At 38.1% G+C, this 10011-nt stretch overlaps 1 protein-coding gene across 1 annotated transcript; it reads right to left on the reverse strand.

Annotated features, from left to right (window-relative positions):
* Positions 1-7014: 7014 nt before the first annotated feature.
* LOC144651105 (octopamine receptor beta-2R-like) lies at positions 7015-8376 on the reverse strand. Its single transcript, XM_078510994.1, has one exon. It carries the CDS (start codon positions 7947-7949, stop codon positions 7062-7064), a length of 888 nt encoding a protein of 295 aa, XP_078367120.1. The 5' UTR covers positions 7950-8376; the 3' UTR covers positions 7015-7061.
* Between the last annotated feature and the right edge of the window lie 1635 nt (positions 8377-10011).

Consider the following 10011-nt stretch of genomic DNA (forward strand, 5'->3'; position numbering starts at 1 on the left):
TTGGAGCCAAAATAAAGTTGTTCCGGGTAGGTGAGTTATCCCTAGCAGAGCGTTTACAAGGCGCTAGGGTAACCCTGGCGCTCAGCTAGGGTTACCCTAGTGCTAGGACAACCCTAGCTACCTTGTAAACACGTCGATGAAAAAAAGAAGAAATGTGGGAGCGCTAGGGTAACCCTCCTGCTAGGGAAAACCTGGCACTAGGGTTACCCTACCTGCTTGTAAACAGGCCCTAAGTAGAAATACTAAGTAATAAGTACACTTAGTAGAGATAAGGGACAATAGGAACCGAATAGTCTGATTAGTCAAGGCTGATAGCGTAAGGACTGTTAGATTTTTTATAGGGCGGGGGGATGAAGGAGGGGGCATGAATTTTGGATGCTCGTTTTTTTTATTTTCTTACAGCCTAACAAGATATTTTTTTGGTGGCCTTTGCCTTTGGTGGCCTTTACATGTATTTGTCTGAACAGCATTCAAAACAAGCTATCTAACAATGACGTCTTAGTGCGCAATTATAGAATATGAACCAACCGCGTAACCTGGAAGTACCGACAAAGGCTTGAGAAGAATTTAGCGGGCGCAAATAACTCTCCCTCCTCAACAAATGTTAGAAGAGCAGCTCAAGTAAAATATTGAACCGGCATGAACTTCTCAAGCAAAAGAAAAATATTTTTATAATCTGTTTTATGTAAAAGAAACTGTATGGCAATTCTCTACGCACCGGATCCGACTTGAACAAAAACACCGTACATCTTCTGAATAGCCTTTGATATTTCCAGATTTACGGAATATCGGCTCTTTGGCCCCTACTGGTTTCTTCGTGGACGTCCTTGGTGCGCTGGATATAAGCAAGCTGTTCTTGGGCGCCAGAACTTTCCATATGTGTGCCTATGCTTGGCGCACACGGTCATTTTTGCGACAACCGACTCCTCTGAATCGAAAAAGCCAGCTCTGTCCAAGATAATTTGCCATTCTGTGATGTCCTCTCGCGATAAATGTATAGAAGCGAGGTGACTGTCTATCGATTCATCGCACTGAAGCAAGCAGAAAAGACCTGAAACGCCTCGTGAATCGCTACACTTTCCCGACAAAGCACGACATTTTGTTTCGAAATTTTATTTTTGGAGCCAATTACAAAACTTTGGCTTAAAACTAATTACATTATCACAGTGACAATACTTACCAGAACTGTCTCTAACATTTATTTAAAAATTCGTGCCATAATACAACACTATACACTAAATTATGCATAAAACTAGTTACAGAATGACAATTTCAAATGTCTTTGTGCATCCTTACAGCTGGTAACGTGAATTGTGGCAATAGAATTTTGACGGTACGAACCGTCAGGTTTTGCCCACGCAAATCTTGTTTGCATGAAACACGAAAAGTCACGCAAATAAAGTTGTAAAGCGCTGAGGAAGAAAGCGACCATAGAGACCGCTGGAATTCAGGCTAGGAAAAATGAGTGCTGCTTTATGCAAAACAAGTTTATGAATGTGACTTTGAACAGCAGATTAACTAACTAAAACTGCAACTTTATAAAGTGGCAACAAAACATGTCAACTGAAATACAAGGTCACAAGCTGTCACAAATTGTTTATTTCAAGAGTTACATAACTCCAACTTGTTAGACCAGTTAAAACTGAAGGAATTTTCAAATATTACACCTTGAACGCTTTCAGATTTAGCAAGAACTTATTTGTTCTTCCCTTTTTAAATGAAAAACAGCGAGTTCCAAAAAGTTAGAACGGTTTGTTTGAAAATATCGGTCAAAGTTCAGCAGACAACACATTTTGCAAATCAATTGTGACATTTGTCTTGAAATCATGCAAAGTTCAAGACAACATAATTCGTCAATTTTAACCACTCATATCATTTGCAAGTTTTCTTTCTATAAAACTCCCTGTATTTTTCACCTACAATGTCGAAATTTTACAATTTAACCGTTTTTGTTGTAAACAACCGTAGTTAGGTTTACAACCTCATTTGCATAATGTGTGTGAAAAATTCGCTAAAAACACGAAAAGTTGGAAGTCGCTGTGACAAAAGAGAGTAAGAAGTGCAAGGTATTTTTAGATTTCTGTGCTCACTGGCATCTATTTAGTAGAATTCAGGTGGAATTTAGAATGGTCTGGTCTGGACTTGGAAATTAAAGGCCAGCAAAGTCAGGGTACATTGGCATGTTTATAAAAAGTGATCTGACGGATGTTGAGACATAAATTTTTCCAAACCTGAAAATTAAAAAAAATATTAAAACAAACATGTTTTCACAACCCTTTAAGGACCACCTTTCATGGGATTATAATAGTTTTCTATTGCGGTCGGCGGTTTTTGTGTGCCGAGCTCGTCAACTTGTGCAGTTTTTCGTTGTAGCGACCATCAAAATTTAGCCTTTTAGTCGCCTTGGCTGTTATAGGCTCTGAAAAAAACATTTTAACGTATTTCAAAAAACTAATGCAGTTACATTTACTTATAAACCAAGATAGTTCACTGGGCAAAGTTTGAAGGAAAACTTTCTTCCGACCCGGAATGCGATGGTCCGCTTTAAAGGACATCGCCACTTAACGTTTCAAGGTGGGGTAACCCGCCTACCCGGGGTCGACTCATTCTTAATCTGGAAGTGCGCCACATGCAATCCACACAAGATATGCCTATGAGCTTTTCATGAGCTTTTCCAATAGCTTCATTTGCCCGATGTGGAATGACAGTGCCAAAGATGCTTGAAGAATTAAAAGTGAATATGAAGCATGTCAAGCATCAAGCGTAGGCCCGAGCGGGTCTCACGCTTCGACTATAAACAACAATGACTTCGACAACTGCTTCGACTTCTAATACTTTGCCTAATCAACTAATCAGTCGAAAGCACAAGATGAGAGAAATCCGGCCGTAAACATAAAATATAACAAAATGAACTGCGATATGCGACTTCAATGGAATTTATTTCGAGGCCAGCCTGGCTTGCTCTCTACGAAAATATGTCATTGTTCGGCCTTCGATTATCTCAGAAACGAATTATATTCGGCTCCGACGTTTAGTAACTGAGTCTATGAAACCACTGAAAGGAATGTGGGAAAGAAATCGTCGAAGCCATTTTGTCTGTTTACGTGCTAACCTCGTAAAAAGGTCACCCCGGGACCCAGGGGTGATAAAATTGCATGTAAACGCGAGCTAATTTTCGACCACGGCTGGGCGGGTTACCTCACCTACCCGGGGTCCCCCACCTCCATGTAAACAGGCCCTAAATTTTGACCCGCGCCGGGGCCTGAAAAGGGTTGTGCGTGATCCGTGAATTGTCCGAAATTGAGCGCGTTATTGAGTTAAGGTGGCTCGATCGACTGCATCAATTGTAATAAATTGTCATTAATTGGAAGTCTTGTAGTGACCGCAAAGGGGGATAGATAGATGAAAATGTTAGATAAATACCTTATTGAAGTTTAAAAATTACAGCATAAGGGCTGAATTGGATACAACTTTACAAATATACAAAACTTTAAAGATGATCTATTTACACAAAAACAAGTTAAAAAGGTTAAATTAATTAAGTTAAAAAAAAGCAAAAATGAAAAGGGGAAAAACGACTATTTCCAATTACTATTAAAAAAACCTGTTTTTCGACCTGTTCGTTTGCAGATGGGCATCTGGAATCGTCTGCTATTTCTAAGATTAAAATGACATTCATTGGGCGCAGGTAAACATTTGTGACAATTAGCACAAAGCGGACCGTTGGGCCGGTTAACAGACATAACATAACTGTTAACAGACTAAAACATATACTAATATAAACAAAGTTTGTCTGCTTTGTTCAGTTTCGTCTTTAATGACGCAAATTATATATCTGCATTTTTGTAATTTAACTATTCTTCTCCCTTTTCTGTTTATCATGTCTTCAGCTCTTTTCTACCTTGTTAACTTTTATCAGAAACCCATAAGGGTTGAAACGTGTAACTCCCTATGATTCGCATCGTACAAAGCGTTTGCATATTCTTCTACACTAAGTACCATATTTAGAAAATCAAAATTACTATATTTGGATTAAATTCACAGCGCGCGCTAGCTCGCGCTCGCGCTCGATGGCGTAATCTTGTTTTTGAACAAGCTTGCTTGAATAAAGTTAAATTGGGTTAAATTCTCCTGTTTCATATTCTTGAAGTAGTCTGGAGAACTTCGCTTGGATACACTTAATGTATTTCTTTAGTTTCTAGTCTGTAAGAAATTTACAGCGTTTAGGTCGAAATTCAAGCAATTTACCGCAAAACCAAAAAAAGTATGTCGCGTGTGTCAGGTTACGTGGATGACACGAAAGTCTTCTTATCTCTTCCCCCGTGCGAAGTTACTGAAGCACGAGTTGCGTTAAATCAAGACCTTTCAGAAATATCCAGTTGGTGCTGCGAGAACTCGTTGTTGATCAATCTAGACAAGACCAAACTCTTGGTCATCGGTGTTCCTCAGCTTTTGCGTAACTTGCCACGCCTATCTCTTGCCACGCCCAGATCTCTGTCGCCAGAGATCTGGGCGTCTATATCGACCAAACACTTTGCTATAACGAACATATATCAAAGCTAGTTTCGAGTTGCGTCTACAAACTTGTTCAGATTAACAGGATTAAGCACCTATTAGATCGTAAAACTCTCCTTTTAATGATTAATGCCTTTGTATTTAGTAAACTTTTTTACTGTTCCACTGTATGGGGTAACACGTCCAAGACAAACATAAGGAAGCTTCAACTGGTCCAGAACTTCGCAGGAAAATAGTCCCCGGTCTCAGGAAATTCGATCATATTTCCGAGGGTTTAAAAACACTTCAGTGGCTCAGCATCAAGGACAAATTGACATTAAACATTGCTGCCATGGTACATAAATGTTTACACCATCGGGTTCCTGATTACTTGGATGACAAATTTCAGTATAGGTCACAAGTCCACCAAAGACAACTTAGATCCATTGACAACAATGATCTTATGAGCCCCACCCCTGGAGTTTTTGTTCTGTTAAGGCGCAGCGAAATTATTTCGCACTAAGTAGAAAGCCCGTCGCTTACTCTACAAGATGACATAATTTTGGTTGGTTGTGACGTCATATGACGTCGCGTGACGTCATTGGAGCCGCCATCTTGGATCCGCCATCTTGGATCATCTTAGAAAGTCACAAAATAACGGAAATTGATGCAAAATCAAGCCAGAATGTTCATGAAATGTAAAAATAAACAAATCATTCAATTCTCTAAGCAAAAGACTGGAAAAATAAAGAAACATGTTAAAAATGACGATTTTTGGCCAGACCTGCTTGTAATTATGACGTTGACATAGCAACGTCAAATATCATGGGCAGATGATTGACATATCAAAATGTCCGCAAGGGATAAACGAACAGCTACTGAAAGTTTCAGCATTGTAGAGGAAATCCTCTTTTCAAAATTTTGGAAAAACCTTACGAGGGGTGGCATCCACCCTCCCCCCCCCCCTCCACCTTGTACGTCCGAGGGTTGAAAGTAATAACTAGCACGATACTGCGGTCAGTTACATGATCGAAAAATGTAATTTCCGACGTTTGCATGAATGAACTGCAAAAAATTTATATTCTGACGGCACGATTAAGGGTAAGCGGGTTTTTATGGGACGTGTAGGTACGGTATATATAGGTTTTTGGCGGGAGATTTAGGTCAGGTCTAGGTCGTCAGTCTTCGTCTTCGCTTGCTTTTCTTTTTTTCTTTAAGGTGTTGTTTGTACAGCTTTTGTAAATGTCTATTGTCTCTCTATTGTAAAATGTTCTAGCTTATTTAGTTGTGCCCTTTAATAATAATAATAATAATTTATGAATTTATATTGCGCTTTTTAACATGTAAATGAGCAAAAGCGCATTACAATATTAAAACTTAAAAACATTAAAATATACTAACTATATACATTACAATATTAAAACATAAAAATATTAAAATATACTAAGGGGTCTTTCCTAAGGGCCCTTTCCTTTGGGTCAAGATCTCGTGCTGCTGCATTAGATGAGAACACGTTTCCACATATTTATTGGCCACTTCTAAAAGGTGCTTTAAACTCTTCACATTTACTGTCTCGTGTTAGTGTAGTCACAATAGCTAACAAAGCACGTTGATCGCCATTTCGGAAGCCATTGCGGAAGCCGCAAGTGGGTTATTAAACAATTAGGCGGCAAGCTCGAGGTTTCTATCGGTTGACAGTTGGCGAGGGGCGAAGCCCCGAGCTAACTTTAAAAAGCTGATAGAAACCCAGCATAACATAACCCAGAGACCGATCTTTTCAAAAAAAAAGTTCAGTGAAAGTAGTTTATTTATAGTTTTGGCTTGTGATTTCGGCAATTCAACTTGCACGCACACCCAGGGCAGCATACCGAAAATTAGACCGCGCTTGCGTAGCCAATATTAGATTGTCAGTTTCGCTGATAGCCAGTCAATTATTTATGCTAATGGTGCATATGTTTCTGACAAGTTTGTTTTTCGCAGGAAATTTTAGTTATTTTTTTTTGCGCTTTACCTGGTGCCGCTTTAGAAAAACAGACCGGGCATATTGCCATATTGATTATGCAGCCTCAATGAATAAACTGAACAGGCCTTTTATTTTACAAAACGCTTTTATTTATTTATTTTATACAGAAGACACAAACCCTTGAAGCAAAACAACCCTCTTCAAAGAACCAAAAGCCTCATTTCAGTGTTCCTAGTTGAGTTAATTTCAACAACAAAAACCTTAAATATCATACTCTCTTGTAAATATATATTAGGTGCAATTTTCTAATGGCTTTAATAATCTAAAGTTCAGGTTTTTTAACCTAAATATCGTTAATAATGATTTCACCGCCGCTTTTACTCCTCATTTCAAGATCATTTTAATTATTTTCAAAAATGTTAAGAACACTCTTTTGTTATGAATTATAGCTTTCAAGAGTCAAAATTTGTCTCCTTAGCAGGATTAAGTTTGCTTCTTCATTTCTTACGATGATACAACGGGCATGTCTTTTAATTAGACATTTTTTATTTGGCTGTTTACAAGTAACAAATCTTAATAACTAGAAATATAGTATTCACGAATTCTAGCTTTCCAGAGTAAAACAGGTGTCTTCAACTTGGATTCGCTTTTTTCCGATGACACAACAAATACGTCTTTTAATCTCCTTCTTTATGTCCCTCTTGTAGAAAGCGTAAGCCACAGGATTAATGGCGGAGTTTAAAACTAAAAGAGGTATTTTATATTTCTCGTCATTACATGGTTTGCGGTCATTGAAAATTAATACAAAACTACAACGAATGTAAAATCCGTAACACAGTAGAAACAAGCCGATAACAATGGCCATGAGTTTTACAGCGGATTTTTCTTGAGGTTTAAACAAAACGCGATGGTTGAAACGTAACTGTTGTGCTGTGATGCGGGCAGCACGGCCGTGCTTATAAACAACATGTAACATGGATGCAAAGAAGAATATCAAAATAATACATGGTAGGAACTCAAAAAATATCAGAGTCATCCAGAAGAAAATGTCAAAGATAAGAGGCATTTTGAAAACATACCAGTTTAGTCCGGAAATCGTACTTAAGGCTATTCGGATTCCCCAAGATAAGAAAACCATTTGAATAACTCGGCGGCGCTTCATAAAAGTCAAGTATTTTAAAGGCTTGACAACAGCAATGTAGCGATCCATTACTAAACTGCACAAGTTTGTCACGGACGCGTACCCGAACAGCCACCTTACAGTAGTTATCCAGTTAGATCCTGAGTTGCAGCCAGTTGCTATCTCACAAAAAAACATGGGTGGAACAACGCTTATCCCGACGCAGAAATCCGCCACTGCGAGCGAAACGACAAAGGCGTTGGTTTTGGTGCGAAGCTGGCGTTTGCTGCAAACAAGGAAGATAATAAATCCATTTCCAGTGATGGTCAGGATGGAAAGAAACCAGCCAAGAATCCAAAACCAGGTTTCCATACTTTAGAGGTGTTTCACTTCTTGAACATCAAGAAATTTGTAAACAATGATTTTGAAATCATATCGCCTAAAATATGATATGTTTTAAAGACATCTGTTCATCTTTGTATTCTATCTCTTGCCCTATTAAAATGAGACCTTTAAAAAAGCTTAGTATTTTAAAAGCCTGCGCATCGGCACTGTTGACCAATATTTCTTAGTTTCTTTTGTTACTGAAGGAGTTTATATTTAAGCGAAAAACAACATGTAGAACTCATTGTCAATTTGCAACAGTAAACTTATAAGTCATTTGGAAACGAAAGCGCAAAAGAAAATTTCAAACACCTGTTGGAAATTGGAGAATCTCTATAGGCCATTTTAGCTTCGTATGTAAATTGCCGATTTCAAATCATGTGAAGTTTTCTAGAGAATTCTTTCTCTATCTATCGAAAAATTATTCATTCATTTCCACGTGGATTTTTTGGATTCGAAAGAAATAATTCTAAATTGTCACATCACATGGTCTGAAATGGGACAATAAACAAACGAAGTTTAAAAGGTCTACTGTTACGGCTATTCACTGTAACAATTAGAGCTAATTAGCATAAACTGGTGAATAAGTTCGATTTGTTTTAGCACTGTGGATAAAATACAGCCCGAGGAACAAGATCAAGTTAAGCCGGGCAAAATCTCCTTTGAGAATTGACAAAGCCCACGGTTTTCGTCACTGAAGTTATTTAACATGCCCCGCCCTAATTATATACGATATTTCAATTTGCAAACTATTTTTCGTTTTCTGACCACTTTCATAAATAAGGCAATGGGGCTCGTCCACACTTTTCCGCTCTCGTTTGGAAAATTCGTATTAACAATGATTTTGAAATCCACAACATGATTTTTGTAATGCATTACTTTGCAGATGGGCATTCCGTCCACAAGTATCCGCTAAAAACTGGGACCGAATATAGAACTTTTCAAAGGCGCTCTAAAAAGTAAAAATTTTGAAAACACCGTATAAGTGTTTCCATGGAAACGGTGAAAACGAAACTTAAACTATGACGTCAAAATATCTGATCTCGCGCCAGATAAGAAAATTTCACTGTCACATATCGAATCTTATGCTAATATTTTAGATATAATGTTCAAGCTTGTTGCTTCAGATTGCGACTTTTTTGCCATCGGTCTTGAAAATCGAAGCGTCAAACGACTGAACAGAGGTTTACAAGCAAGACCTCGGAGGTTCTAAGTTAAAACAGCATGTTAAAGTGCTTAGTGATACAACTTTGTGGACCAAACATTGATTTCAGAGGAAAGTAGGAGAATTTTATTAGCAGTTACCCGTTTCAAACAGAAACTGTGAATTTTTCGAAAAACGAGAAATTTTCGTTTTCAAATAAAAATGGATACGTGTGGACGGACCCTAAACCAATTGACTAAATGTTTGTTCGGATTGATAAATCCCTCCCTTGCTCTCGCTCTCGCTTTTAATTTCATCTCTTCCTGTAGATTGTGTTCTGTGATAAATTATTTGAACCAGGAACATCGAACACAAAACTGTTCGGCTCAACAATACCTCTTTGATTTCCCTGTTTGAAATCTGCGTGAGTATGTGAACGTTTTTTTTTATTTACCTGGCCTTCCTGTAGATAACCCGGTAGGGACAAAAACTTATGCAAGATGAGAGATGATGATGATGATGGGGATGATGATGATGATGATGATGATGATAAAGAAGCAGTAGCAGTAGCAGTAGCAGAAGAAGAAGAAAAAGAAGAAATAGAAGAAAATGATGATGATAATTATGATGGAGTAGCAGTAGCAGAAGAAGAAGAAGAAGAAGAAGAAGAAGAGAGGATGAAGATGATGAAGATGATGATGATGACGATCATTATCATGACCATGGTCACGAAGGGGAGAGGAACTCATTTATAAGTATCATATTTATTACTCACCATGCATAGAAAGAGCGCATAAACTCTGTTATCCTGCACTAAAGTTTGAAAGACATCAGCTTGAATTTCTTCTTTAAACGCGGTGTTCGACAAATCCAGACTGCCGAAAGATTTGCAGACTCCCGCTCCGG

Source organism: Oculina patagonica, chromosome 1 (assembly GCF_052425735.1).
Source record: "Oculina patagonica isolate OP01 chromosome 1, crgOcupat, whole genome shotgun sequence".
Classification (NCBI taxonomy): domain Eukaryota; kingdom Metazoa; phylum Cnidaria; class Anthozoa; order Scleractinia; family Oculinidae; genus Oculina; species Oculina patagonica.

What these genes read in the sequence shown, in the direction of transcription:
- LOC144651105 (XM_078510994.1), bottom strand. Translation starts at nt 7,949, where the DNA reads ATGGAAACCTGGTTTTGGATTCTTGGCTGGTTTCTTTCCATCCTGACC.